Source organism: Chroicocephalus ridibundus, chromosome 6, assembly GCF_963924245.1.
Source record: "Chroicocephalus ridibundus chromosome 6, bChrRid1.1, whole genome shotgun sequence".
NCBI classification, from domain to species: Eukaryota; Metazoa; Chordata; class Aves; order Charadriiformes; family Laridae; genus Chroicocephalus; species Chroicocephalus ridibundus.
The window spans coordinates 67,937,677-67,965,657 of record NC_086289.1 but is presented as its reverse complement, the minus strand read 5'-3'; the positions used below and the strand labels follow the sequence as shown (position 1 = coordinate 67,965,657).

The window sequence follows — 27,981 nt, the reverse complement described above, 5'->3', positions numbered from 1 at the left end:
GTGCTTGCCCGCCGGGCCCCGCCGCGCCGCTCCCGCCTCCCGCTCCCGCCTCCTCCGCGATGTCCCGCCGCGGGCAGGAGCCCGACAGGTGAGCGGGGACGGGGGGGACCAGGGGAGCCCGGCTGCCCCTCGCCGTGCGCCGCCCCACCCCGGCCCCAGCGCTCTCCCCAGCATCCCCGGGAGCCCCCGGGCCTGGCCGGCATCCTCCCGCCCCTATACCCCCAGCAACTTACCTTCCCCCTCCCCGCATCCTCCCGATGCCCCCCTGCACCCCCCAACCCTTCCCCCTGCACCCCCAGCCCCTCCCCGTGGCCCCCCTCCTCCCCCAGTCTCTCCCGATGTTTCCCTGCTCCCCCAGCCCCTCCCGACGTCCCCCTGCCCTCCCAGTCCCTCCCGATCCCCCTCCAGCATCCTCCCCAGCCCCCCAGCATCCTTCTAGCCCCATCCCCTCCCCCCCCCCCCATCATCTGCATCCCCCAGCATCCTCCTATCTCCTCCATCTCCCCTTCCGTAGCCCCCGCCCCCAGCATCACCGCCCTCCCCATCGCTTCCCGTCCCCCCCATCTCCCCCACCTTGCCGGACCCCAGCGAAGGTGCAGCGCCCAGGGGGTCCTCCCCCCCACTCTCTCCGCAAGCCGCAGCGGTTTTGGGGCGCAGGGCCCAGCCTTGCACCTGCAGCGGGGGTTCCCCAAGCCCTGCCCCCCCGCTCCCCCCCCCCCCCCGCCGCCGTGTCGGCGCAGCCTCCCGCGGCCCCGCTCGGCATCCTCTCCTCCGGCGAACAAAAGCGCTGGGCGAGCCAGCGCCGTTCCCGCTCCACCGGCTCCGCTCCGCCCCGGCCCCCCCGCTCCGCCCCGCCGGCCCCGCTGCCCCGGCTACAGCCCGGGGATTGCCCTAACTGGCGGCAGCTGGGGCGGTGGAGAATGGAGCCTGTTTATCTCTCCCCTCTAAAGCCGGAGTCGCCCCGCTTTGGTTTTGCTTCAGCGGGGGCTGGGAAACACCATCACAACCGTGCGGGGCAGGGGGTGAAGCTGGCAATGCCTCTCTTTCCTATTGTAATTAATTGTGGGCAATAATTTCTTACACTGAATAGGGCTGGGTCGTTTTTGTTTTTTTCTTCTCTCCCTGCTTCTCGCCTCCGGAGCGTGTTTTTTTAGCCCAGGAGGAGGGAAATGCAGCTGTGAGGGGTATAAGGCTGCTGCAGGCCAACCTTATTTAGCAAGTCAGCACTTGGTGGATGGGTTGCACAAACAGCACTTGGCTCGGGCCCCGTCTCTGGGGTATATCCAGGCTTTGTCCAAGTCTTGCAGATGCTATGTCATTATTTACTTATTTTTAAGATACAGTTTGGAAGCACAAACCCTGTTGTGTAATTTCCCATTCGTGCCCGCGGTGAAACCTCTGCCCAGTTTCTCCTGTGTGTCTTAACTGGCCGCAGCAGCGTTTTCCCTGCCCTTGGCAGATAAACTCTTCCAGCTGCAGGCTGCGTGGGAGCATCCCTGCGCTGCTGCCCGCCCCGCCATGCTTCGCCCAGGACGCCGCCTTGCTTGCATCGCTTCACCTAGTGCCTCAGCCATACATTAGGGGATTACCTAATGTATGGCTGTCGTTACCACCTATTTATTTTTTGTATTTGAATTTTGTGTTTGAGCCAGCCCACCATGGCAGCAGCTGAGGCTCTGACCCCCGTGGTGATGTCCAGCCACTCCGGTGGCACCCCTCTGCTGTTGGTTCTGCCTTGGGGAGGTGAGGACCGGAGCGGACGGGCTCTGGATGCACGGTGGCAGCCCGGGAAGGTCAAAATCAGCCTCCTGAGCTAAGCTGCTGAAGAGCAACTCCTGCTGCTTGGCTTCGGCATCACCAGCATCCTTCAGCATCACCGAGGCATCACTGAAATCCCCCACCTGCCTCCAAAGAGTGAGGGAATATTTGATCTTTGCCTGCCCGCATGGCATATGGCTGCTGTTCCAGCTGGCAGGGCGGAGGGGCTGGCATAGTTGTTTGTGCCACCGAAGCGAAGGAGAGCTGGATGTCACCTGCTGGTTTACGGTAACTGCGCCCAGGGCAGTTCCCTTCCTCAGCAGCAGCTTTTATGGTGATTATTCAGTGGGGCTGCAGGGAGGACATTGTGGAGCTTCACGGAAACATTTTCAGACCTGATCTTTACACATAAATGATAAAAGCAGCACATTTCCCCTTTCTGAGAGCAAACGGGGACTGAAGGTTGGTCTGGCTTTGCCACAGATGGGCGATGGGGTCTGTTGGAGTCATCTGCCATGTCTGAGCCACCGCGTTTATCTGAGCTTCACACCTCACCGAAGAAGATTGGTTGGATTCCCACCAAAACCAATGGGCGCCTGGCACACAAACACCGGGCGCTTTGCAAAAGGGGCTGGGGCCGAGGGTTTGTGCCAGAGGGAAACATGTGCAGCAGAGCCAGGCGTCCCTGGCATGGCAAGGGCGAGAGCTGGGGCCATGAGTGATGATGGAGAAAATTAATTTTTAATCACCAACCTCCCATCCTAAGTAACCTTAGGTTACCTCTGATTCCCTGGCTAAGCCAGGGAGCGATGCCAGCGGGCAGGGAGGTGGGTAAATGCCAGCTCGTGTGAAGGTGTGGCAAAGGTCTGACCGATCTGCTCACGTATTGCCCGTTTTATCTTCCAGCGGAGCTGAGTCCCTCTCGTCAGATGAAAAAGGTACAGTAATTTTGTGAAATACAGCACGTCAAATGGGTTTGTTATGAAAAATGCCCATCCTTTGGAACAGGAACGACGATTTTATAACTGCTGGCTTTAAAAAACACAGTGTAATGCTCTCTGCTGATGAATAAGAGTTTTGATTTTTTATACTGATTTTTAAAATTCTCATTCCTTTGCTATTTATTCCCTTCCTCTGACCTGCATAGTACAAAAACGCCAAGAGAAGAGTTAAATTTCTTTCAAGCTTATGTGCTCTGCCTGCTTTTCTCTTGCAGAGGTGGCGGCCGGCGGTGCGGAGGGAGAGGGCTCAGCCGAGGAGCACCCAGTGGGTGAGCACACCCGTGGCTGGTGGCTTTCCCTGCACGTGGGGTGGCGGGGACAGCCTCGCGCCCCCCATTGCCCCCGTGATAAAACCGCAGTGTAGACACTGCTGCAACTCCTCAAGTCACTTGCTTTGCAATACTGGTTTCTCTTCAACTTATGCATGTGGCGCATCCCCATGAGTCATGTCACTGGTGGAACACACCGGCTCCCACTGATGCTTCTCCCATCTCATGTGAAAACCATAATTTAACTGGGTGAACTGGGATGTGCCATGGGTGAAGCTCCTGAATGGTCCCAGTTTGTATGAAATATTAAAATTAGGCATCTTGAACATAACACATACCCGTTAGAAGGGCCTGGGTGACCCCTAAGTCTTCTCTGATGCTAGGATTTGATGCCCTGATGCTCCTCTCTGCCTCAGTGTTTTTTCTACTCTGTTACGCTATCTAACTTGCTGACCAACCTGATGTATTTAAACTTCTTATTGTACCCTTTTACTTACTTGTGGCATTGCTTTATTTCATTCTGCCTGTGATTAATGGGGTGTTGTTTTTTTAAGGAGAGGATGGTTCCGAAAACAGCTCCAGCAGTAGCTCGGAAGAGGAGTCAGGTGAGCATCGCTTCGCGGTATTTTCTCCGTTTTGAAATGTATGTTCAGTTTCAACCAGCTTCTTTTCATGGGAACGGTCTTAGGGTTATTGTATAAGACTGTTAATTCAGTGATTGCATGCTGAAAAGCAGAATGATATTATTGTGGGCAAATGATTTCCTAGCCGCTCCGTTTCGAGCAGAGCAATAATAGAGGAGCAGCGGCTAATGTTGCTTTAGCCTCGTAGACACAATACAGGCAGATGTTTTTACACCACAGTAGTTGTCCAAACACCAAGAGGCTATAAATCTGCTTAAAAGTTGGCAGCAAAAGTGGCAAAACAGGATGGACAGGAAAAGAATTAAAGGAAGCGTTTGCTGTTGATGAAAAGCCTGCGGGTTTGCGCTTACATGGGTTACACCACCAGCAGTTTATTCTGGTTTCACGTGAGGTTGATAGTCTTTAGTAATCACAAACCTTTTTCTCATCAGATGCGGAGGAGTCGGATGGAGGAAGGTCGGGTGAGTGTGCTTTTATTTTGTTCCTTGTATCCGCCTTGCAAGGCGTGGGGGAACCAACCCCGCTGAGTGATGCGCAAGGGGAGTGAGATGCGATGGCAAGAGGCTGATTTAGTGCTGGCCCAGCCGTCACCTCCGTGTCTTTCGGTACAACCCCTTGCTAGAGAGCACACCCGAGGAAAGGGGGGTGGCATGTGCCGTCCCTCGATACGCAAACAGAGCCCCGGCGCAGGGCTGTGGGTGCAGGGAGCTGCCGGTGGGAGCCGAGGGTGGCCCCGGGTCACTGCAGCCCCGCTGCAGCTCGGGGACAGAAATAGCATCGCTGCGGGCAGGGAGCCAAGGCGTTGGCGGGTGTTTGCCTGATGTTTTCCAGGCTGTTTGCTGCAGCGATACATTTTCTGCCTTCTCCCGCATCTGCCTGCCGGCCCAGGAGGGTGGTGTTGTCCCAGGGCTGGAGTCCCTGCTGGCCGGGAGGGGCGTTGGTGGGACGGGGAGCAGGAGCGAGCAGCACGGCGCCCGCGTCCCCGCACGCCGGCAGGCACCCTGTCACAACACCTCCTCACAACCGCTCTGCCACGCGGCTTCTGCAAAATCCACCCTTCGGGCTAAAAGCTTTTGCCCGATGCGTCAGCTCTGTTGGCTGTCGGCGGTGTTGGGTTTCGTAAGGAGGATTCAGGCACTTTTCAATCATTTTGGGGACAAATACGTCGCTCTCGCATGCTTTCCTGCCCACTGGGAAGCACCTTTGCCAGCTTGCGTGCTGGTGATTGAACTTTGTACTTGGCATGATAAAATTCATCGTGGGGATTAATAATTTTTTAACCCCTGTCAAAAATTTCCAGTAGTTTGGGCAAGTTATGCGATCTGGCAAATGTTGCATCCTGCACCCGCAGGCGTGCAAGTGTGCGTGCAAGAACTTCGCCTTAGGAGTATTCTCCTGGGGTATTTTTTTGATCAAAGCAAATTAAACTAGTGGGTTGTCCTGGCTGAATATGGGAGCAGAAACTGGCTGGAGGCTGAGGTATTTGCTGCAAACTTCTTTTTTGTAGATGAGGAACAGGAGGAGAAGGAACCGCTACCGCGCTGCAATGAATCAGGTAGTAGCAGATCTCTTGAGGGCTGGGTTTTATTTTTCTGAGCGTTGAATTACTTTGCTTTTAATGAGCTGATCTTCCTGTTTTCTCACTAGGAGTGAACTGTCTGCCACCCTGCGAGCACTGCAGAAATGTAAACGTATGTTTATAAAAAAAAAACAAAACCAAAAACACCCCAAACCCCGCATATTTTGCAGGAGATAATCTGCAAATTGTAATTCTGCGCTCCCGTCACATTTTTAAATATGTATTTTTCTTTTATCTATGTAGGACCAGAAGGAGCAAGTGACCCCCAGGAGACTTGCTGGAGGACAGCATGTGTATGTTTTATTTTAATATGATGGGTATACATTTATATTGTTCTCATCAAGTTACTTCTCTCTCCAATTTAAGTGGGAAGAAGACTAATTTGGTGCACAAATACATTTGGAGTTATAACGGATGCCCCCAAATCCTTAAAAATAAACAATTTAGAGCAGCTTCCCTTGCTGCCTCCAGATCTTGGTCCAAGAAAGCTCTTAGGACGGCTTCCTGCCTGCCTCATCTTGCTGCAGTAATTAACATCAGGCACATTTTTATGTGCTTTTTCATTCTGGACACACATGAGGGGTCTTGCCCTGCTTTGCAGGAATACTCGTCCTCCCCATTTGCACTGACCTTGCATTTTTTGCTGGACGCCGGCCTTGTGCTCCCTCTCTCTGGCTTGGAAGTTGTCGTGGCTGTGTGATGTCGGTGGCGTTCGTGTGTGATGTTGGTGGCGTCTGTGCGTGGTGTGGGTGTTGTCAGTGTACGATGTTGGCTCCGACATTGATGGGAGCTGGGCTGAGTCCTTCGTGTAAAAGCAGCTGCTTTGCTTGCAGGAAATGTTATGCAAAACGTTCATTACAGCTATTTTGCAGGCACTGGCTGGGTCCTCCCGGACAGTTTTTAACACTTCAGTGACGGTTTAAACATAGAACTGGAGAAAAAAAATTGTTGTGGCATCTGTGCTATCCAGATAAAGTGCTCTGTGCTTGCTGGGAAGGGAGCTTCTCTGTTATCCCTTGCAAACCACATTTTTATGGTATTTACTAGGCGGCAGAAACTAAACTAACCAGGTCACTCTTGCCCACGGCAGGGTGCAGCTGGACACCGAGGGGACTTACCAGTGCAGCCTCACGGGCTTGATTTTTGAGGTCACGGAGGCCGTTAAAATCACATATTCCCTCTTATCCTGGAGCAAATACGCCAACCTCGTGGAAAAGCCGTGGATCGTGGGCGGCCCTCTCTTCGACGTGCGCTGCGACTCGTCCTGCGCTCTTACCTCCATCCAGTTTCCCCACTCCCTCTGCCTCGGCGGTGAGTGCCGGCCACCGGCCCGGCGGGCGCGGGAGGCTGCCGGCTCCCCGGCGCAGGAGGCGCTGAGACATCCCCGTGTCCCCGCAGATCATGGCGCTGGCATGGCCTTCAAGGTTTTGCACATCAAAGGCGAGGGCGCAGCCATCGAGCCCTCCGCCGACTACTCGGCCTCGCACGTGAAGTGGCTGGTGAGCTCGCTCTCGCCGGTGGGACCGCTCATCCAGAGCCAGGAGCCCGTGCAGTACCACGGCGCCGTCATCCTCTACAAAGTCGTCGACCAGCATCCCTCCTTATCCTTTCGGGTCTACGTGGCTACAAACAACGACTCCTTTATAAAGGTGTGGCTCGTGTCAGGGCTGCAGGGTGATGTGACGTAGAAACACTGGTAGGGCTGGTTATGGGGATGTTGTGTTCAGGATGGGGTACAGTGAAGAGATGCTCTTCTCTCGCCCCAGTGTTTGCATGCAAAGCTCTGGAGAGAGAAATATATATATTTTTATATATGCATAACAAGACTTCCGTACCGAAAAGGTCTGCCAACTTAGGACATGATACTTAAGCAGTTGTACCAGCCCACGTGCTCACTCCCAAGCTGCTAGAGAAAGGAAATACATCAGAAACCTGTTTACCACCAAAAGCCATGGAGCTCAGGATTTATACCTAAAAGGGCTTGTCTTCTCACCCGTTCCCCGCTACAATATGTAGGCAAACACCAAGAAAGGACAGCAACGAATAACCTTCCTTTTACTGGGGCTGCAGACCTCTTCTATCTAATTTCACCCACGTAGCAGAACAACTGAAGAAGTTTATTTGATGTTTATTGAGGATGGTGTTTAGCGCACAGCTTTCCGTAAATTTTGCCCTGTGGAACAGGTCATGGACACTTCATAGAGCTGGGGACAGAGAAAAGCCCAAGGAGCCGCATTAGCACAGGTTTTAAATGTTAATTCCTTTACCGAAGTGAGTAACCTTTAAATCGTATTTTTAAATTTTAGGATATCGCAAGAGCTGTAAAACATTCAAATAAGAAATTCATTAAAATTGACAAGCCCCCTGTATGCCAAAAATTGCTACAGAACGGAAAGAGGTATAGATTAGTTTGTGAGCCAGAAGCTGAAATAACTCCAGAGGTAAGTCAGTCCCTTACACCACCCTCATTTCATGCATTGCGGCTTCATTAGAAATGTGGTACGACGTGACTTTTCCTGCGCTAGCGTTAAGGGCATTTTTCACATTCTTTTTCCACTGCTGCAGAAAGCATTTGCCTCCTGGAGCCCTAAAATATTGGGATGAAATCCTGATGCTAAAGTCAACAGCAAAACTCTGGGAGGGTTGGAGTTGGGCTCAGATTTGTGCCAACAGCCGAATACCTCCTCTTTAGTTTATGTTTTGGGTAAATATTTATTTTTAACATATTTACATTGCATAGGAAATTGAATTTGTTGACGGATCTCTCTTGAAACTGAAAAGTTACATTGAAGTCTATTTGGAGAAACCCGACGACTTCACCTTGTCTTTGGTTGAGCTGGAGTCTGATGCGACCGTATGGAAGGCAAAGCTACGAGAGAGTGAGTCTTTGGGCTTCCACCACGGGTTTCTTCCCGCTGGAAAGATGCAGGAGTTGGGGTATAATTCAGCCCTTGGATACACTGAAATCCCTGCTGTTAAAGTGGTGAGGTTTGGAGCTGGAAGTGATAAAACACGAAGGGAAGAGCTCTGGGGGGTCACGCAGGGGATGTTGCAGTAACCTGCAGCATCCCTCCTCAGCAAACAGGCGAAGGCCTCGGGGATGCGGGCCGTGCGGGAGGACGCTCCGCTTTAGTTTTACTTACTGGGAATAATACTCAATCCTTACTGCGTATTATAGGTGGCGTGCTGCAGCACGTTGGATAAAAGGGGAAAAGTCATCTCATTAATAGAAAATCTTAGCTCAGCAGCCGGAATCCACCCAGCAGCTTGGGTTTGTGCCAGGGAGTTGCTGGATGTAGGGCACAGCAATGGGAGTTCCTGCCTCACCTTTTGTTTCCTCCGAAAACTGTTTCCCAGGTGACTGGATCCATTACGATCAGAACAAAAACGAGCAGAAAAGAAGCGCAGCGGGTAAGTCGATTTGAGGCGAAGTCGGCGTTGCCTATTTTCTGTGCACCTCACTTGCCGTTGCAGCTCGAGCGACGTGCAAGAAGTAACATCAGCTCCCGCTTTAGGTGTCAAAAAACGGAAAACAGCCCTCAGCGTTTCGGAAGAAGAGGAGCTCTGTAGCAAAAAGCAGAAAACCGGCAACACTGAAGGTAGAGCATTTCTGTGTCATTTTAAATAACAGGTTTGGATTGTCTTTTTGTTCTGTTTTTTTATATCCCATGAATTGAACCTGAGCTCACTTCTTTTTAAGAGTGTGGGAGGGGATATAGGAGGGGAAAGCGCTGCTTTTGTAGATACGGGATTTGTACCTACATTTGTGTGTTTTGGTACACTTTCATTCAGTTGGTAAATAAACGGGGAGAAGCAGCTAGGAAATTTGATTTAAAAGGGTCAGCTAAAATGGTATTGTCTTCTAAGACTGGGCAACAGTTATGTTTTTGGAAGGAGCTTCTGCTGCCTGTCTCAGATTTATTTTGCATTTGGGATGTCTCCTGAGCTATAAGCAGCTGAGTTTTTCTGAAAAAAAAAAAAAAAAAAAAAATGATCTCGCGTTTATTGTTGACGCGTGATGTCCGGATGGTCAGGAATGCTTGGTGTCTGGGAGCTGCCACCCAGAAACTCCTCATTTACTACTCGTTCCTTGGAAAAAAATACAGAAGAAATAATGTTAGTTCAATAAATAATGGGAAAAAAAAAAAAATATCAGCAAAAGTAGCCATGTAGCCACCAGAGGGAGAGCTTCCATCTCTCAAAACTTCAGTTGTATGTGAAATTGGTGACGCGGAGAAGGAAAGCGGCTCGCGCCGTGTAACAGCACAGGCTGAGGCTTCTGAGCCGTTGTAATTAAAAGGAAAAACAAACGTCACCTTTCTGGAGCAACTGTAGGTTTCAGGAACAACAGGCATCTGAACTTGCTGGGAGGTAAGGAGTGCTTAGCGGGGCCTTAACGTTATATATCTCAAAATCTCTGGGTGCTTGGTAACCTAACGTACCAAGGGAGGTTCTTCTGCTGGATGAATAGCTGCTTATAAATGGGGAAAAAACCCTTTACAGCAGGAATCGTGCAATCAGATGTTGCCATCTTCATGAGCCAGGCTTCTTAGTCCTTCAGGAGCTCTTCTCCAGCGCTTGGCTCTGACCTTGCTGGATAATCTGGATAATAAGATCACCTTCCTCGTATGTCCCTGGCCACGCGCAAAGCTAATAGTGTCAGTTTAATGACAAGAGCAATGTTAAATCTGATTTTTGTTCCATGTCTTTTCAGATGGAATCGAACCAAAAACCTTAACTGATCGGCAGCTGATGGTGATCGCAAAGTTGTTTGGTCGGCAGTGGAGAGAAATCGCCATTGAGTGTCTTCAGATGGAAATGAAAGACATTGAGCAGATTCAGGCAACGGAGGAAGAAGTTAACATGCAAAAGTTTCTGCTGTTAAGCAAGTGGAGAGACAGAGAAAAAAGCAACGGAACTGCAGAAGCTTTGTACAGAAGTCTCCATGAAAAAGCACCCTATGAGATACTGCAAGCCCTGCAAGGTATCGCCTCCCCATTTTATTTATTTAATTACATCACTGTGTTTCAGATGTATTTTAAGAACTTGCATCGGAGAGTTTACCGAATACTTAGTACGTGTTTTACTGTGTAGGTCAAAGTTGTCTCCCTTCTCGTATTAATAATGACTGACTGACTTGTGTCATTTTTATACTTCCCTTCAGAAACTGATATAAAATGAACAATTTTTTGGCTGTGTTGGGAGTGCTGGGTGCGTGACCTGGCTGTCGTGGCCAAACCGGTCGGCGTTACATACCTAAACCAATTCTTGATTTTCCTCAAGGAGTCCAAAGAAGAGATGTTGGGCTCTTTACTCTTATGTATTTTAGGAACAGTTAATTAACACCTTCCCCGGCGGATGAACTTAGTGGGTCGGTCCTGCAGACCCCCGTGTGTCTGTATGTCCTTACTGCCCACGGGTGCTCCCACCGATTTCTGGGGGTCTCTTTATGTTTGGTTCACCTTGTGCAAACCACAGTTGTTCAGTGGGCTGAGAACTCAGCCAGCCGAGGGGAGCCTTTCTCAAAAACTAAATATATATATATATATATATATTTATTTTTTTTTTCTGGAACAGGCAAAACTTTGTTCTTTCTTAATTCTCCCTAAAAGCAACCTGCCTGCTCGTGCTCCCTCACAAACCCGTCTGTGCCACAGCCTCCTGCTGTCTCACGGGGTTTTAATACGTTTATTATTCAACTCGAATATTGCAGTAACTTGTAGAGGTCAGATAACCTCGGCGTGTTTGTGCTTGTTCCTTTCCTCAGGTTTCTCGGAGGGATGCTGAGCGGGTGAAGCCGGAGCTAGGAGTGCGGTGGGAGCGAAGCTTCTCCGGCCGCTTCCCTGGGATCCCGCTGAGGTTGGGGAAGGAAGATGCAGGGCATCACCACTCAGTGGGCTGCGTAGGCAGGATCTTCGCAAGAAATGTGAATAACGAAATTTGGCGCAGCTATAAGCACACGTCGGGCTTTCAGGAGCAATCCCTCACGCGGTGGATCCCAGCATCGCGGCGGGGGGAAAACCCAACACTGCCACCCAGCTTTGTCCCATCTGAGCCAGTCCTAAAAGACATGAACACTGGAAAAAAACAGTTTACCTTATTCAGGTATATGATCGTTGTCTGGAAACGTTCTTATTGACATCAGGGAAAGACAGGGAGAAAAGTTATGCAGGAACTTTCATCCCCTTAAACAAAAAAAAAAAATTGAACTGCCAAAATCATGAGGTCCATTGTATTTCTCACAGATGCCCAAGATCAGGGAAGAATAATCCTAAACTTGCAGATAATTTCCTTTGCGTAATCACTGTATATATACATAATTACTGTATATACTTGTGTACATTCAGTCCTTGTTAAGCTGTGGTTCTGTCTTCTAAAAACCCGAAGGCTGGTTTCATGGGCACACCACTATTAACTCCAGGCAGCTTTGAATTTTCCCTGGGAATTTCTTCTTCACTCTTTTCTGTATAGTCTGTCAATTTTTATGAGATAATTTTTTACGTTGTATAATTTTTTTTGTATTATAAACTTTTTATAATTTTTTTTTTTTTTACTTGATTAATTTTAACTTGAATAGAATTAGGTGCTTAAACAAAAATGGGAGAAGCCAAAATCTCTGCGAAGGCTGTTATTCTCTCGGCAGTGCGCGTATGACATACGACAGAATTGGAAAAGATTTGGAAATAATGTTATTTGCGGAAGAGAGCGGTGACCTGATATGGGAGATTGTCTTGTTTTTAAAGACACGGGGTTCTTTTGATCATCTTCCTCTGCATATGTTTATGAAAGAAAAAGCATACTTTTAAAAAATAAGGATTAAACCGGAAACATTTACACTATTTATGTATGATTTTGGATTTTTAAAGAAATTTTATTTTAGCTATTGGATGAAATGTTGCAAGATTGCTGTATGGTGTGGGCCGTCTTTCCAATCTTTGCTGCCCCACTGCTATGTAGATCCCGGGGGGTGGCAGATGAAAAGGGCTGTGTTGGTGCTCAGGACCCTGCGGGCTCTGCTGCCGAAGGGGATTTTAGGGGAAAAAATTGCTGTGGGAGGCAGGGAGGCTCGTGTGGGGCTCTCCAGCCCCAGGCAGAGCTGCCCCTGGCTCCTCTCCGGGACAAGTGGGGCGAAAATTGACATCAAGGGAACCGTTAAAATACCTGATAAAAAAGGAAGTTCTAATAGAATCCTCTGGTCAAAAGCAGAATTCAGTAAATCTAAGCTAGAAGTAGGATGTTTATTTATAATAATGAGGGTAATTGGATAACATAGCAGACGGTCAATGGAGATGATAAGGTCTTCAACCTTCAGGTTCTTTAAATCAAAATAAAGAAGCCTTGTTAGAAAAAAAAGTATGTTGTATTTCTGTGCTTTTCAGTTTGGCTTTGGCCAGTTCTTGCAGACAGAAGGAATTAAACCATCACGGTTCCATCACGGCACCAAAGCGTGAGGTTGCTCTTACCTTACGACTTGGTCTCCATTGCCCTTGGTCTGTGGGAGCAGGGCTCAAGCGGTGGGAGTTTATAAAGATTATAATATTTATAAGATTACATTATAATGTTTATAAGGTTACACGTTAAGGGCTGGTGTGGTGCGCAGGTGACACCAACACCTTGGGAAGAGGGGAGAGGATGAGGATGGCAGCTATCCCCTCGGCATCTGGAAGAGCAGGGGGTCCCACCAGCCCCTCGGCATCACAGGGGGATGCTCGGGGGTCCCCAAAGAGGGCAGAGCTTGGAGGAACCAAGCGAGGGGAGAGAGGTGAAGAACAAGGTGCTGGCGATGAGGGGCAGTGGAGGCGGCATGGGATGTGGCCAAAGCCACTGCTGGGGCGAGGGCAGACCCGACAAAGAGGGGATGGACGCCTTCGTCTGCGCAGGCTGATGCGCTGCCGGCACCCGGCATCCCTCCCGGCCTCCAAAGCTCGGCATAAATCCTTGCCTCGCTGAAACAAACAATTTAGCCATTGAGTTCAGTGGGGCCAGGATTTCACCCCGGAAACTATGTAACCGGCTGGAAAATCGCTGTAAACGAGGATGAAACCGAGGGGGTTGCTCCGAGTGCTCAATCTGAGAGAAAAGCCACAAGCAACGCATCTGATGTAAGTAAGAAGACGGAAACAGGATTTTAAAATATGAAACCAGTGCTGAATGTTACTGTGATCTTTACAGGCCAGCAATGTTCAAAGTATTTTAAGAGTATTCATGTTACATCTCAAGGAAGGAAAAAAAAAATCCACAAAAATTTTCATGCAAACTTTAATTTTATTAAGCAATAAATAGAATAAATAAGGAATATAATCATAAATAAGTTGATTATTACAAATATGTTTCAATTTCTGAAAATTACGTCTGAATAAATAAAAAAGTTAAGATAAATTACGGTTGAGTGTTCAGTGGTTCGAGAACATTTTGGAACTACGATGTAGCTTATTTTCTAGAAATCTAGAATTTTAACATGATAGCTTAAAAGGCATTGACAACATCTCGCTAAAACATGATGTATAACAAACTTTGTGAAATATCATATGCTAGATTCCTTAAAAATCCCAAACCACCTCGCAGGGTGTTGACCCTATTTTTTTTTTTTTTTTTTTCTTCAGAACATCTTTAGGTCAGATTTATACCCAAAGTGCCGGAGGGCTGGGAGCTCACAGTGAGCTCTCTGGAGAGGTCAGGTAGCTCATCACCCTGTTGATGGTGACCGTACGGATCCGGAAGGCGTGAAGGATGCCGCAGAGCCTCATCCGCGCTTTGAAGGAAGTCAGACCCGCGCCGGCGGGGGGCTGCGGCGCGCTCCCACTGCCCGTCTTCAGGGCCTGGGAAAAGGTAAGGGCGTTACAAAACGATCACCAGAAAGTGGCTAAAAAAAAAGACCTCTTTAACTTTTTCAACCCCTGAGCGATAAATGAGAAGACTTAGAAAGAAGAATGCATTCTCATAAATGAGAAGTTTAAAATATTTAATTATATAATTAATATTTAGTAGTAAGCTAGCTGTACTTTCCTCGGGCTAAAAACATCCATTCACGTACAAAGGCTCTTTCTGACTAAGAATAAAGATGCTTTTTTAATAATAAGCCTACGGCCAGCTTTGTCTAGTGACCCCTTAGGCTGAGCTCATCTGCCCGTGGCCAGAATCTCCAAGCTATTGTGAGACGCTGTGCCGATACAAAGGCAATTAACTTTTTTTTTTTTTTTAGTTAGCTTTTGTTAAACAAACAAACAAGCTTTTAGCATCTATTCCCTCTACTCACCAGTAATACTTCTCAAAGTTCAGTACACCCCATGTCATATTCAGTATACCAGGTGTATTATATTTCTGTATTTGGAAGAGAAATAGAGCTATGTCCCTTTTACTCTATCTTTTATTCTATTTTTGAGTTCTCTGAGGAACTGGCAGACAATCCTGTACCCCATCTCCTTGCGGGAGCGGAGCAGTGAGAAAGAAGGATCGCTGCTAAGGAGCCATACATCCGAGTCCTGATGCGTTGACCATATTATATCAGCAAGGCAAAAATAGGAAGTGCGAGACACAATTCATGAGCATCAAGTCCCTTCTAGGAAAAACATTAACAGGTAATTTTTTAAATTACCAGATTAAAGAAAGGTCACTGTTCAACTGACTACAGAAAGGAGGAAACTGGATTAAAAACTCTGGTTTAAGACAGAAATAGTAGAAAGGAAGGAGACCGGAATACTTACTTTCATCATTTCGTCAATAGCTGCCAGCACCTTTTGATCATTGAAGTTCTTCAGCTCTGCCCTGTAGGCGTTCAGATCCTCGTAGATGCCCTGCAGGCATTTACTCTGCAAACATCAGAATTATTAGGAAGTGCAGGAAGCTGTTGTTACACGCTTTAAACGCACAACAGGCAAAAGGAAGGGTTCTTTGGGGAAACCTGCAATTTACCGTATCAAAAGTAGATCTTTCCAGTGCTGTACAGTTTCCAGTCTGCAAGTTAAAGAAGAAACGAGACATGGTGATTTTGTGGAAGTGTGAATTATGTATGTCTGCTATGTTCCACGAAAATATGATGCTGAAACTGGATATATTTTTTTTTTTTTACCCCTGTATCTTCAGATATACAAGCTTTTATCGTGTTGATGTGATTCTTCGTGATATCTTCAAGATCAATCTCTTCAAGGATACATTCAAATCCCAGGGTGTTGAGCTCCTGTGTTAAAAAGGGCGTAAAAAAGGGTCATTGACACAGCTTCATGGCACCGTGCATATGTATGTAAATAAACACAATTATAAGTGATGTGTCACAGCTGCCTGCGCTTTGCTGAATCCTAGGAATGAGGCTGTGTGAGGACTACAGTTCAGTACAAAAGCTAGAAAACAGAGACTGAAATGCATGTGGCAGTTGCGTTTAATGGGAATAAGCTCAGGCTTTGCACAGATTTGGTTTATATGTTGTTGCGAGTTGCGCTGCCTCCATTACTTTAAATTATCCTCTCAGACACCAAATCTATTGAGAGCTTTATGTTGCTATAGTTTCAAATGTAAAGTATCTCTTAGAATGTGAAAAACAATGAATACCATCCGCATAGACATTTAACTGTGCTAACTGACCCGCTGCAAGCGAGGCGCAATGCACCTATTTAGTGGTAGGGGATTTTGCGGTTCTCTGAGGTGAAGCTTATTAACAATAGCAGGGAATTTTAGCAAAAAAAAAAAAAAAAAAAAATCCCCTTGCCACTACTGACAGGGAGCTTTAGTGCAGAAAGATGCTACAGCACCAAGCCAATGACACCAGCAACAACGAGCGAACACAACAGCAGTGTTGGAACCAGGTATTTCCTGAGTCAGCTCTGCAGGCGCCTCAGAGCGAAAATGAGAGCGCTCGATCGGCCGCTGCTGTGCTGCCAGCGCCACTAACGCTGTGCGTGTTTCTGTGGGGGTCAGTGAACAAGGGTTGAAAAAGACACCTGAGTAAATCCCCATCTTAAAGGGCTGGTCAAGGGAGGCACGCAAGCAAAGATCAGGTATGGAGTCTTAAAGAGAGTCTACAGAGAGCATCCACCCTCCAGCAACACATCACTGCCCTCCTGGATACCGTCACTGCCCCATCACTGCCTGCTTGGGTACCCTTGCCAACCCATCACCTCCTGCCTGGATACCATCATCGCCTGCCTGGGTACCATCACTGCCCCGTCACTGCCTGGGTAGGTACCCTCACCAACCCATCACCTCCTGCCTGGGTACCCTCACCAACCCATCACCACCCTCCTGGGTAGGGACCCTCACCAACCCATCACCTCCTGCCTGGGTACCCTCACCAACCCATCACCACCCTCCTGGGTAGGGACCCTCACCAACCCATCACCTCCTGCCTGGGTACCCTCACCAACCCATCACCACCCTCCTGGGTAGGGACCCTCACCAACCCATCACCTCCTGCCTGGGTACCCTCACCCACCCATCACCACCCTCCTGGGTACCATCACTGTCCCACCACTGCCACTGCCTGGGTAGGTACCCTCACCATCCCATCACCTCCTGCCTGGGCACCCTCACCACCCCATCACTGCCCTCCCGGGTACCCTCACCAACCCATCACCGCCCATCTAGGAACCACCGCTGCCCTCCTGGGTACCATCACCGTCCCATCATCGCCTGCCCCTGTCCCCTCACCAACCCACTCCCCGCCCCGGCCCGTTTCTCGCCGGGCCCCTGGCAGACCTTCAGCCGGTGGAGGGAGGCCTTGGCGGCCTCCAGCATCTCCCGGGAGCGGCTCAGCCCCTCGGCGAGGCGGTGGCGGGGGGGCGGCGGCAGCGCCCGGACGGGTGTCAGCAGGGCCAGCGCAAGGCAGAGCCTGGGCAGCAGCGCCCAGGGCCCGCACCGCTGCCTGCACACCCGTCCGGCGGCGCTGCGGGGCGCTGCCTGCCCGCCGCTGCCCGCGCTGCCTGCGCTGCCCGCGCTGCCGCCGCGCTGCTCCATCCCGCTGCCGAGGGAGAGGTGCCGGGGACGGCGGGACGGCGCCGGCTTTTATGGGGCGGCGGGAGCGGGAGTTCCCCCTCTTCTCCTTTCTTTTCTAGCAGGCTGGCCGGGCCGGGGGGCTGCCATCACTCATCCCGAGAGCGGCGGGGCCGCCGCCCCGACGGGAATCCCGGCACTGCGGGCGGGGGGCGGGGGAGCCCGGCCCGGAGCTGCAGCTGCGGGGGTCGCTGCCGGCGCTGAGCCTGTCTGAGGATGCTGCGGGGCAGAGCTGGGCGCTTGCGGAGGCTGGAAGTCCTTTATTCAGGACTATTCCCTTTGCACTCAGTGGGCAGCCAGCTTAGAGAAAAATAAGAATTACTGAAAGTACGTGCATGACCCGTAGATAAGCTTTTACATTTCCATTCTTTATTGTTAAAAACTATAATCGTAGAATTGCCTAGGTTGGAAGGGATCTTTCAGATCATCTAGTCCAACTATCAACCTAACTCTGACAAAAACCATCACTAAGCCATATCTCTAAGCACTATGTCTAATGATGAGGTGTTGTCCCGGTTTCAGTTGGGATAATTTTCTTCCTATTAGCTGCTGTGTTTGGGATTTAGTATGAGAATAATGTTGTTAACACATACTGTTTTAGTTGTTGCTAAGTAATCACAGAATCACAGAATGGTAGGGTTGGAAGGGACCTTCAGAGATCATCTTGTCCAACCCCCCTGCCAAAGCAGGGTCACCTGCAGCAGGTGGCACAGGAACGCGTCCAGGCGGGTTTGGAATGTCTCCAGAGAAGGAGACTCCACCACCTCTCTGGGCAGCCTGTGCCAGGGCTCTGTCACCCTCAAAGTAAAGAAGTTTTTTTCCTCGTGTTGAGATGGAATTTCCTGTGTTCCAGTTTGTGCCCGTTGCCCCTTGTCCTGTTGCTGGGCACCACTGAGAAGGGTCTGTCCCCATCCTCTTGACACCCGCCCTTTAGAGATTGGTAAGTGTTGATGAGATTCCCTTTCAGTCTTCTCCAGCCTGAACAGACCCAAGTGTCTCTGCCTTCCCTCATAGGAGACATGCTCTGTTCCCATGCTTATATTAAGTCAAGGACTTTTTCAGCTTCCTATAGAAGCTGAGAGGGAGCATAAACAGGGCAAGCTGGACAAAGGAATATTCCATACCATAGACTTTATGCTCAGTATATAAATGGGGATTGCTGGGGGGGGCAGGAATCTGTGATCACTGCTTGGGAAAGGCAACTGGTCCTCAAGTGGTGAGAGCACCTTGTGTTGTATCACTTAATTTTGTATATACTTTTACCATTATTACTATTATTACTACTATTATTATGACTATTATTATTTTTTTTCTCTTTGGTTACCGGTCTATTAAACTGTCTTTGTCTCCTTTTCTCCTTCTCCCTACCCTACTGGGGGGAGGAGTGAGCAAGCAGCTGCGTGGTGCTAGTTGCTGTCTGGGGTTAAACCGTGACAGATGTTATTAATGAAAATTCATGAAAACCTGCCTGTAAACTTGCTTTTTGCTAATATACTTGGTATAATCACCACATATTTCAATATTAATTCATCTTGCACGTGGCCATTCGTAGCCTGGCCAAAAAGCTGTAGAAAATTTTTCTATCCGTAGGGTCTGCCGTGAAGTCAATGGGAATTTTGCTATCAACTTGGAAGGGAGCAGGATGAATCAAGAGTTTTATATCGCATTTTCAGATTCTTTTTATTTTAATTGACATCTTGTTTCCCATAAGAAGGTTGTGGTGTGTCTAGAGACTTGCTTTGCTAGAATACCAGCACTGCATAATTTTCCAATTTCACTGTGTGTTTTCCATTTCTGCACTAGTCATTAGGCTGTGGGCTGTGGTTTTAATCTTGTGTAGGAGACTTTTTTTATTTCTGACACAGAAGTGAAAGAGGCCTTCGGTGTGTGCTTGCATGAGCGTTCTTGAAAAGGCATCGGGTTGGCTTTCCAGGTTTCCTTGCCCGATGTTCAGTCGTAGTGTTGCCCTCAGCAGCAGGGCATGAGGGTTTTCTTCAGGTGGGGGCACTGATGCACAACTTGGACAACAGTTTCTGGTTTATGGCAGTCCTGCGCTGCACTTTGGCATGTGCTGGGATATTAGTTACGGTTATTTGTGTGAAAGGAGAAACGTTTAGCTCAAACACCTCCAGAGGTCTCTGAATGCAGCTGCTGTTGAATGGGCATTGTGCACAGAACAATTATCTCAAGGGAAGCTGTGCTTGGAGGTGCCTCTTCTCAATGGTCTCACCGGCCAGGAGAGGACTTTCCTTCCTGCTGCTGGGTCCCAGCCACCGGAGGGATTTGTTTGTGACCCCAGGCAGTGAGGTGGGGGAAAAAAATTGAGCTATTTTTTCCCCCCCACAGGCTGCAGAAAGCTGGCTAGGATGGCAAGGGCATCTTCATGGAGAGCTTCACCTCCAAAGGGTCCCCCAGCAGCCCCCAGCCATGGGGGGGCTGACAAATACAGGCTACACAAGTAGGACAGCCATACAAGTAGGACACTTCTGGTTCCTTTTTATGCAAAACCTTGAGCTATATTTTGCTTTCTTCATGTGATTTTTTATCTCTTATGATACATGGCTCACAGGTAATTTGCAAGGAATGTTCTGTTGTTGCACAGGTGTTCCCAAAGCAGAAGTGCTTTCATGGTCAATGCTCCCTCAGCCCATCGATTAAGTAATATGTTACTGAAACATGGGGTGGGTTTAATTTGCTGATAAAATGGAATATATTCTAATACTGGTGAGTGTATGTTTTCCTAATAGAAGAAGAAATAAATGAATGTTGCTACATTTGCTGTTTCAGAAATAGGAAGCTTTTTCTCAATTATCTATAAAGAACCGTGCCCGAATGGTACCGTTGTCACCACTCATTTATTTTCCCAATAGCATGCGAAACAGAAGTCTTTGCCACGCCGGGCTGCCGAAGATCCTTGTACACCTGTTGCAGGATCAGAGGTGGTAAATCCAAGGAACCGTTGAAGCTCCAGCACTTGTAATCACACTCTGCAGACTCAAATACCCCCTGGAGCACCAATTCCATGTGTACTGCGGTGTGAGTCGCTGGGGCAGATGCTGAACATGGTGTTAACGTGGTGGTTGTGCTGGTTTGGATGGGTGGTGAGTTGAGCCTGACCAGTTTCTGCTCCTTTTGCCCGATTTGTACCACATCTGTATTCTCTGCCCGGCTGCGCTTGTGTTTCGGCCAGGGACTGAATGCAAGCGTGCTCTTGTGTAAGGCACTTTTCATCTAGATTTGTCTCAAAGTGAAGTCTGAGGTATTAACTGCTGGGCCCTGGCAATGTGGTAATAAAGTCTTAATGATACCTTTATTCTGGGCAGATGTTACATCTGTTTTTCATTCCTAACCTCATCCATCTGTCTGCCTCCTCCATCTCAAAGCATCCTTGACCAGTCTTGAGCCTGAATGAAGCATCTCAAGAATTACTGTGTACCGTCTGCCCTTTGAGCTTCTCTGTGTCTGTCTGCTTTGCCCAGGGCGAGCACGGTCTCGTGGCCAGCCCGGAGGAGGTGAATCGACCCCCTCTCACCCCCGGGGCTGGTGCTGCAGTTGCCGGGCTGGTCCCATCCCAGGCACTAACCAACTTTCTGCCTTAGCTGAAAAATGGGAATAACCGCAGATCTATAGCTTGGCCTTTGATGTTCCTTAGCCTAACACCTAATATTAATATTATTTTTGTGAGGCAGACTTAGTAATATTTTCTGTGTCGGCGGCATCAAAAAGTGAACAGCAAGTTCTTTTGAAATTGAAAAATTAATGTTCTTTTTATGGCATATTGTGTCCTGATCTCAGGTACCCATCTCATCAGGCAAACGAAGGATTATAGAGGTGGGGTGATGCATTTGTTATTAAAGCAACAAAAGATCGGGATATATCATGTACGCATTTAGAGATACAGTGCAGTAATTGCATACCACAGTCTATTAAAACTGTTAGAAGATGTATGATTTTACACGAGAAAATGTAATTCCACTGACTTTATTTCAACCATAAATTGCTCTTGCTGAAATTAACCTCCTGAGAAAAATAAGAACCGTTCTGGGTCTGGCTATAAAACTGTAACATTATTGTAGTCAAAACTGGATGAAGCTCTGTTCTTGGCTACACTGCACTCAACCAAAACAATACTTAAAAATCCTATTTGAAAAAGAAAGGAAAAACAATAATAATAAAGAAACCCAATTAGAAAAAAACCCAAACCCCCAAATCCCTCAGCTCAGTTTAGTTTTGAGGACCGTATATGCGAGTGATGACAAATAGGATCTTCTCCAGCCACACTCTTCTAAAAAAACTGGGAGGTTCCTGGAAATGTGCGCTGACACGGGGCGCTGGGGTGCTATAAACTTTTGTTTCAGTCTTGGCTTGCCTTCTCTCCCCTCTAATGAATAGCAATCTAATTTTTGTCTTCATGGTTGCTCTCAATGTCCAAGCTAAATGAAGACTACCTTGCTTTCAGACTAAGCTACGTAAGAAGAGCCACGAACATCACACGCCGTCCTCTCCATCGTCAGCTGTGTGCTGCGGTGAAACGGGGGGGGGGAGAGGGATATTTCCTAAGCGGGTCTCTGGTTGCGTGGTGTTAATTCTCCTGTAACCTGCCAAATTACCTGAATTTTCTTCATTAGCAGGCCAGCTCCCGAACACTTTGTGAAGGTCACGTAGCAACTTGTAATGTGTCTTCAATGGGAAGAGGTGGGTTATTTGTAGGAGGGTCCTTTTCACCATAATTATAATTATATATAATTATGCAATAATTATATATATATATAATTATGCAATAATTTTATACATATAAAAATTAAAGCTGCAGTATGATTATATCACAGCTAGGCTGACGGTTAATTGTAGATTGTTGCCACATAAAAAGAACTGCAAAATGTTGTGTAGAGTAAGATTTCTGAATGCTTCAGTAAATAAAACTAATTTTTATACTACTTGCTGCTCTCAGAACATACGGAGGATTGATCACGGGTCGTTTTTTTGATCCTGGATATTTTTTTCAGGAGATCCTGGGTCATATATCTCATCAAAATAACCTCCCTGACAGAAGTGTTGGGGTCCATTAAATGGGAAAGCAAAGACTTGAAACTTGCCTGGTGTTTTTTTGGCTTTTGGTGCTTATTCATTGAGGAATCCCCTGAAATACGTAACCCTGAGAATGTGCTGGAGTTTCATTGATTTGAGAGCTAAAGTCACATAATTAAATGTTATTTCTGAGTCAAAGTGGCTTTCCTGAGCCCACAGTCAGCACGCTGAGACGCATAAGATCCTGGGTGTTAATCACCTGCATCTCCTGGCTCTTCTCGCTTCCAGCCATCGCTGGAGTTCATGTGGTTTTCCCCGTGACCCTGCCGCGTACTGCAGCTTTTCTGCTCTTCACTGCTGGTTTCTGGCCGTTGGCTTTCAGGTGACAGCCTGGCAGTTTTTATATCCTTAGGTGGCCAGCCAGACTGAGGACCCCCAAATTCAGCGGGTGTTATTTGCAGGCTCCACGCCAAAGCTCGAATCCACGTGCCAGGGCACAGCCTTTCCCAGGAAAGGGCTGGAGCTGGTCATCGCCCCTGGATAGGTGCTGTAGCTCCCGAAAAACCACACAGGTATTTTGAATGGTTACATTTTGGGCAGATAACTTCTCACACCGAAATGGGAGCCTTGTTTGAAGAGCATCCTAGAACATGTGGGGAGAGGAAGGTTTTTTTCTGAATCAGTGTATGCCTGAGATAAGACAAGAGTTATGCTTTTTTGTCCCAAATTTTTTCAGCAGCTTTTTCAATTGGATCTAGGAGTTGATTTTTTTCACCCATTATCAGCCAGCTGCGTTTACTGCAAGGTTAACTGCAAAGCTTTCTATTAAAGGAACATTCACATCAATCTCAGCATTGTCACTCTAAGGGATCGCCGTACCGAAGTTGTGACGCTTTACAGAAAATAAGAGATGCGGGCAAGCTCCAGGAACCCTTACCCACAGAAACAGGGTTGGTGATGTGGTTAAAACTCCCCGTCACCCCTGTGGGTTTTGTTTTAATGTTTTATGACACTAATAGAAATAAAAAGCTCCTGTGAGGACCTTCACGGGGCTGGATGGTGCTGCAGTGCGGAGGGGCAGGCGCCGTGGGCTGGGGCACCATGTTCATCCCCTGTTCCCTCCGTCAGAGCAGTGGTGCCTCTCCTGCCCATCACCCCGGGACCTCAGGAGCCCCATGAGATTGTCCTTTGTCTCCTTGTCTTCTCTGCCACCCCAGCCCTGAAAACACCCGGGTGAGTAATGTGACGGGTGCTAGTGGTGCCTGTGGTTTTGTGTGTGGGGAGGGAGTGCTGGCCTCTGCTGAGCACAGCGCTGCCAGCCTGACAGCACTTTCGAGGTCCCTCTTTCACTCTCACTTTCTGTTTTCACCCACTGCAGCTTTTCTCACCCCTGGGTACTTTTTTTCTCTTCTTTCATCCGTCCCTTCTATCTCCTCTCTGTGCGTTCAGCTGCTGTGGCTCTGTCCTAATGGGGCAGGCAGGAGGACAGCTGTGATGGAGAAGGGGGTGACCGTAGTTTTGCTCTCTTCTTGCTGGTTTTGTGTTTGCCGTTTCACCCAGCAGTGGTCTTGCACCCAGGAAAAAAAAAAAGGAGAGGTGATATTGGTTGACCAGGAGATGCATCAGGGCAAAGGTTTTTTTGCATTTCTTTGCTGCAATGTGGTTGTCCAAATCACATTAACGATGGATTCAACCCTTCAAGCAGTCCTGAAGGAGCAGGATGGGAAAAGTGCCTGTGCTTTTGGTGCTGAGCCAGCTGATGATTTAATACCCGAGAATACTTACTGAGGTGCATGGGTCAGAGTCTCGAGTGCCTGGGGATACCCGGAGAGCTGCTGGCATGACTCATGGTCAGAGCGTTCCCCCGATGAGAGAGGGAACCAAGCTCCAGTCCCAAGAACGTGTATTTGGTAGGAGTTATTCGAGCACCCGCCGCCCCGGGGAATGCTCTGCCCAGGATTTTGCACCAGGGTGAAGCACTTTGCGATGTGCTGTATGGGTGGGAGGGAGCGCATCGCTGGCTCCCCACACCGCTCCTCCGGGTCAAGCGCTCCCCTGGCAGACAGTTTCTATACAGGGACACATTTCATATTTTTTTTTATACCTTGGTTAGCATTTAAAAAAAAAAAAAAGCAGTCTCAGTGAAATGAAGCCCTGACCAAAAGGAGATTATGGCCCCTAGGTGTTCATGGGAAAGGTGGGAAAGGGACCAGTCCTTTCCACCAAAGCAATTATTAGAAGAAAATTATGTCTCTCCAGCCCTTGTGGCATCACAGGGCGGTATTTTGTCTGCACGTGCTGGAGGGATGGGCAGGGACATCCTGGACCCTGCAATGGTCACTAGGAGGGACTGAAGCAGCCGATGTCCTTGCAGGAGCAAAGATTGCACGTGTGAGCAGAGTGTGAGCAAAGTACGGATTGCATGTGTGAGCAAGTGCCATTTGACTTCCAATTTCCAGTACCACAAATACATCGAATACGTATTATCCTCATTAGACCAAAGATTATTCATATTTTAGCTGATCGCAGAGGTTAAGTCCCATCAGGTCAGATAAGGGCAGGCCCTGCTTGTAACAGGTACTGGAAAATAGAAGCTTTTTGTTCAAGTTACTTGAGGAAAAAAGAGCACCCAGCTCATGTGCGCTCGTAGGTTGTCAGGATAAATGATGCTCTGTGTGAGCAGTAATTCCCGAAGAAACATGGAAGTATACGGGCTAACTTGCTTGCTCCATTTGCTGAATCCATGGGGAAGGCGACCACCTCGCAGGCAAATCGTCATGAATGAGAACATTAAAGATACTTGCGGCAGCTGCACTGATTTCAAATTACAGATTACCTCATCCTCAGAAATGAAAGAGGAAAGGATTGCAAAAGTGCCTGAGTCTGGGGTTCAAGGGAATTAGGTAGCAGGGAAGCGGGGCTTTGCTGAGCCCATGTGGAAAGGCTGGGAAGCATTAAGCAGGTTTGAATCCTAAAAATGCCATCTGAAAGCCACCGCAGAAAAAGCTTTTCGATTTAGCTGCCACCAGTTGGCATGTGCATCTCTCCTGGCACAGCTTTAATCCGCCGTGGGTTTGGGGAGCTGGCTGGACACAGACTGGGTGACCCACAGGGCCTGAGAGCTGGTTTTCTTGAGCTGGCTTCCACTAAATAGGAATGAGGGGGTCTGCGGTGGGTTAATGACTCATTTCACATCTGGCTGTACGCTTTATCATCGGCAAGGGAAAGTTGACGGTACTGAGTCCAGCATCTGCTCGGGTGCTCTTGCAATGTACGTGCTGTGTGTGCTGCTGGGCTGCGGCTACAGCTCTGCCCACTGCCACTGGGCAACGGGCAAAAACATGGGTCACACAACAGAGACTTAAGAGATTTAATGTGCGAAACTATTTTTGACGTAGCTGCAATCAACTTTGCTTTCGTTTTCAAATAATCAAAATAGAAATTTCTGGATTTGGTTTGATTAGGGCATGAACGAAACACCACATTTGAACTGTTTGAAGCTGTATAATTATGTGTAAGCTCTTTCCAGTTCTTCTCCTGAAGCCTGTGTGATTGCTCAGAGGAGCAGACTCCCCATCGGGTCCTGGGAACCTGCACGCGTTGGCCCATTCCTGCCATCGAAAGTGGAGAGCTGCATTTTGCCCACGTGCAGAGAAAGTGAAAAAAATCCCCAGGGCCAGCCGTGGGGCAGGTCGGGCTGTGCTGCCCCGTTAGGCAGAATAATCCCTGATTTCCATGGACTAGGGTGAGCGTGGTGGCTCTGGCTCCACCACAGAGCCCAGGGACGAGCATCTGGGTGTGATACGGGGACATGGGCTCTGTGGTGGTTGTGCTGTGGTTCGTGCCTGTTGTCACGGGGTGGGGGTGCAGGAACCAGCTGAGGGTGGGATGGGGAGGGGATGCCTGGCACCCTGACATGTGTCACCAAGAGCCCTTTGTGAGGATCTCCTGCTTCACCGCAAGTCGAGGAGCAGCTGCTGCTCCGGGAGGTTTCCCTGGTTGTGTTTGGCTTAATCCTGGCAGTGATGAGGATTCATTCATCACATCTCTGTTAATGAGGGTGCTGAGGCAGGGTAGCACACAGAGCCCTTGACCCCAACAGCCCTGAGGAGCAGCAGTCGTGGTACCCCACGCCCGGAGGAGCAGCCCTCTGAAATTAGAAGAGGGATTTGGAGAGCCATGAGCTATGCTCATACATATTGGATTTTATTTTTTTTCCTTAGGTGTGTAATGATTCTTCCCTTGAGGTCGTCTTGTGGGTGTTTGAACCTCAATTGCCTCTCACCATGGCCTGGCACTCGTATGTCTCCTCCTGTGCACAGCTGGCTAGGCAATACATGCTACAAAGCCCTAACTGGCAGGGAGCAAAGGATTTGCAGTTAACCTGAAGAAGCTGCTGTTCATGTATTTGTGGAGCCACGAGGATCTTCAGGGCACGGTCAGTCATGCAACCGCAACCGGGCTCATCGCTCGCTCCGTGAGGGATGACATCTGGGTCCTCCTGTGCTGGAAGAGGAAGCTGCTGCTCGTAAAGAAACTTGCTGAGCACATAAGTGTGGGGCAGCCCTGCATCCCACGGCGGGGCGGCCCTGGAGCTGGGCTTGACGTCACCCTTAGAGGGGAATTGTTGTGCTGGGGACAGGGTCACAGCTGAGGTCGTATAAGGTACAGCAGCTCCTGGGGAGAAGGGGTCTTGGACAGGGAGGAACTGTGGCAACCGAGTGCTGCACGGCTGGGCAAGGATTGTCAGAAGAGCTGGTTCTTTCAGGTTGGGTATCTTACTCCCAGGCCAAGGCAGCATCAGCTACTCCACATGTCCTAGCAGAAGGGCAGCCCCCAGCTCGTCAACCAGCTTGTTACTGCTAGCTTGGAGGAGACATAGTACGGAGAGGAGAAAATACATGACAGCGCTATAAATGAGGCTTCAGCTGTCCCCAGGGATCCACCCCTGGTGTTGATTAAGAAAAAAATTTACAATTTCGTATTTTGCATAGAGTACAGAAAATTAAATGGGGTGACTTGAAACCATGTGTTTTGGGCGCTACGAACTGCAACAGTCGGTCTTGTTTCCCCACACTGGAGCTGGGCGTTGACCACAAAAAGCAAATTCAAGCCCGAGGAAGAAGAAGCCCTATGTTTGGTGCGTAGACAGGGCCTGTGGCACTTCCAGGTGCTGTCCTTCCCTTGGTGAAGGCACCCAGAGCACAGAGGCTTAATTTTTGCTCATGGCTACCTCCATCTGTTGGCCATACAAGGGCTTTAAAGGAGACCCAAACCATTTCCAAGTGGGCTGTGCTAAGCTGCAGGCTGCTGGTGTGATGTTGAACTCAAAGGCACCCCAAATATGATTGTGCAACCTGTAGGCACATCTTCCAACCCAAAGCATCTGTTGCAGGCTCTTGACCTGTGCTTGGACTTGGGGGCTGGTGTCCCTTTTCATCCCAGACCTCATATTCCAAGGCAGCAGGAAGATGCAGGATGGGTGGTCTTGCACAGTGACATGGATCCCTTCCCGATGCCCAAAAGTAAATCTCCATGTGGTTTGGAGCTGCAGAGCTCTGCAGAGTGCCTCGCCAGCTCTTAGTCTTGCTTTGGTGGGGTCAGTCTCCTACAGCCTTGGCTGCAGCCTTTGGTGCTGGTTACTCCAGCAAAACTCCCTGAGTGTCTGATGGGAGTTTTCCAAACTAGTGCCTGTTTGGGGGTGTCAGCCCTACCTCCAT

General features: G+C 48.8%; 2 protein-coding genes across 6 annotated transcripts; one reads left to right on the top strand and one right to left on the bottom strand.

The window, feature by feature from the left end:
- The first annotated feature begins 15 nt into the window (after positions 1 to 15).
- On the top strand, positions 16 to 13,921 carry LOC134517809 (uncharacterized). Of its 5 annotated transcripts, none has more exons than XM_063339710.1 (16): positions 16 to 88; positions 2,665 to 2,696; positions 2,975 to 3,028; positions 3,583 to 3,633; positions 4,104 to 4,133; positions 5,180 to 5,227; positions 5,320 to 5,363; positions 5,495 to 5,544; positions 6,342 to 6,562; positions 6,650 to 6,900; positions 7,558 to 7,692; positions 7,992 to 8,130; positions 8,609 to 8,662; positions 8,767 to 8,850; positions 9,966 to 10,235; positions 11,019 to 12,708. In XM_063339710.1, the coding sequence occupies exons 1-16, from the start codon at positions 60 to 62 to the stop codon at positions 11,036 to 11,038; spliced, it is 1,512 nt and encodes a 503-aa protein (XP_063195780.1). In that variant the 5' UTR covers positions 16 to 59; the 3' UTR covers positions 11,039 to 12,708. The 5 variants fall into 5 exon arrangements, 4 of the variants coding, with proteins under 4 accessions (XP_063195780.1, XP_063195781.1, XP_063195779.1 ...); XM_063339711.1 differs by having other exon boundaries at positions 26 to 88; positions 3,586 to 3,633; positions 11,019 to 12,709; XR_010071743.1 differs by lacking the exon at positions 16 to 88 and adding an exon at positions 13,855 to 13,921 and having other exon boundaries at positions 1,144 to 2,696; positions 11,019 to 11,356.
- Positions 13,903 to 27,981, bottom strand: IL12A (interleukin 12A). Its single transcript, XM_063339870.1, has 7 exons — positions 27,976 to 27,981; positions 26,617 to 26,873; positions 16,940 to 17,072; positions 15,321 to 15,428; positions 15,164 to 15,205; positions 14,956 to 15,060; positions 13,903 to 14,070 (listed from the first exon to the last, which is right to left on the bottom strand). The coding sequence occupies exons 1-7, from the start codon at positions 27,979 to 27,981 to the stop codon at positions 13,903 to 13,905; spliced, it is 819 nt and encodes a 272-aa protein (XP_063195940.1).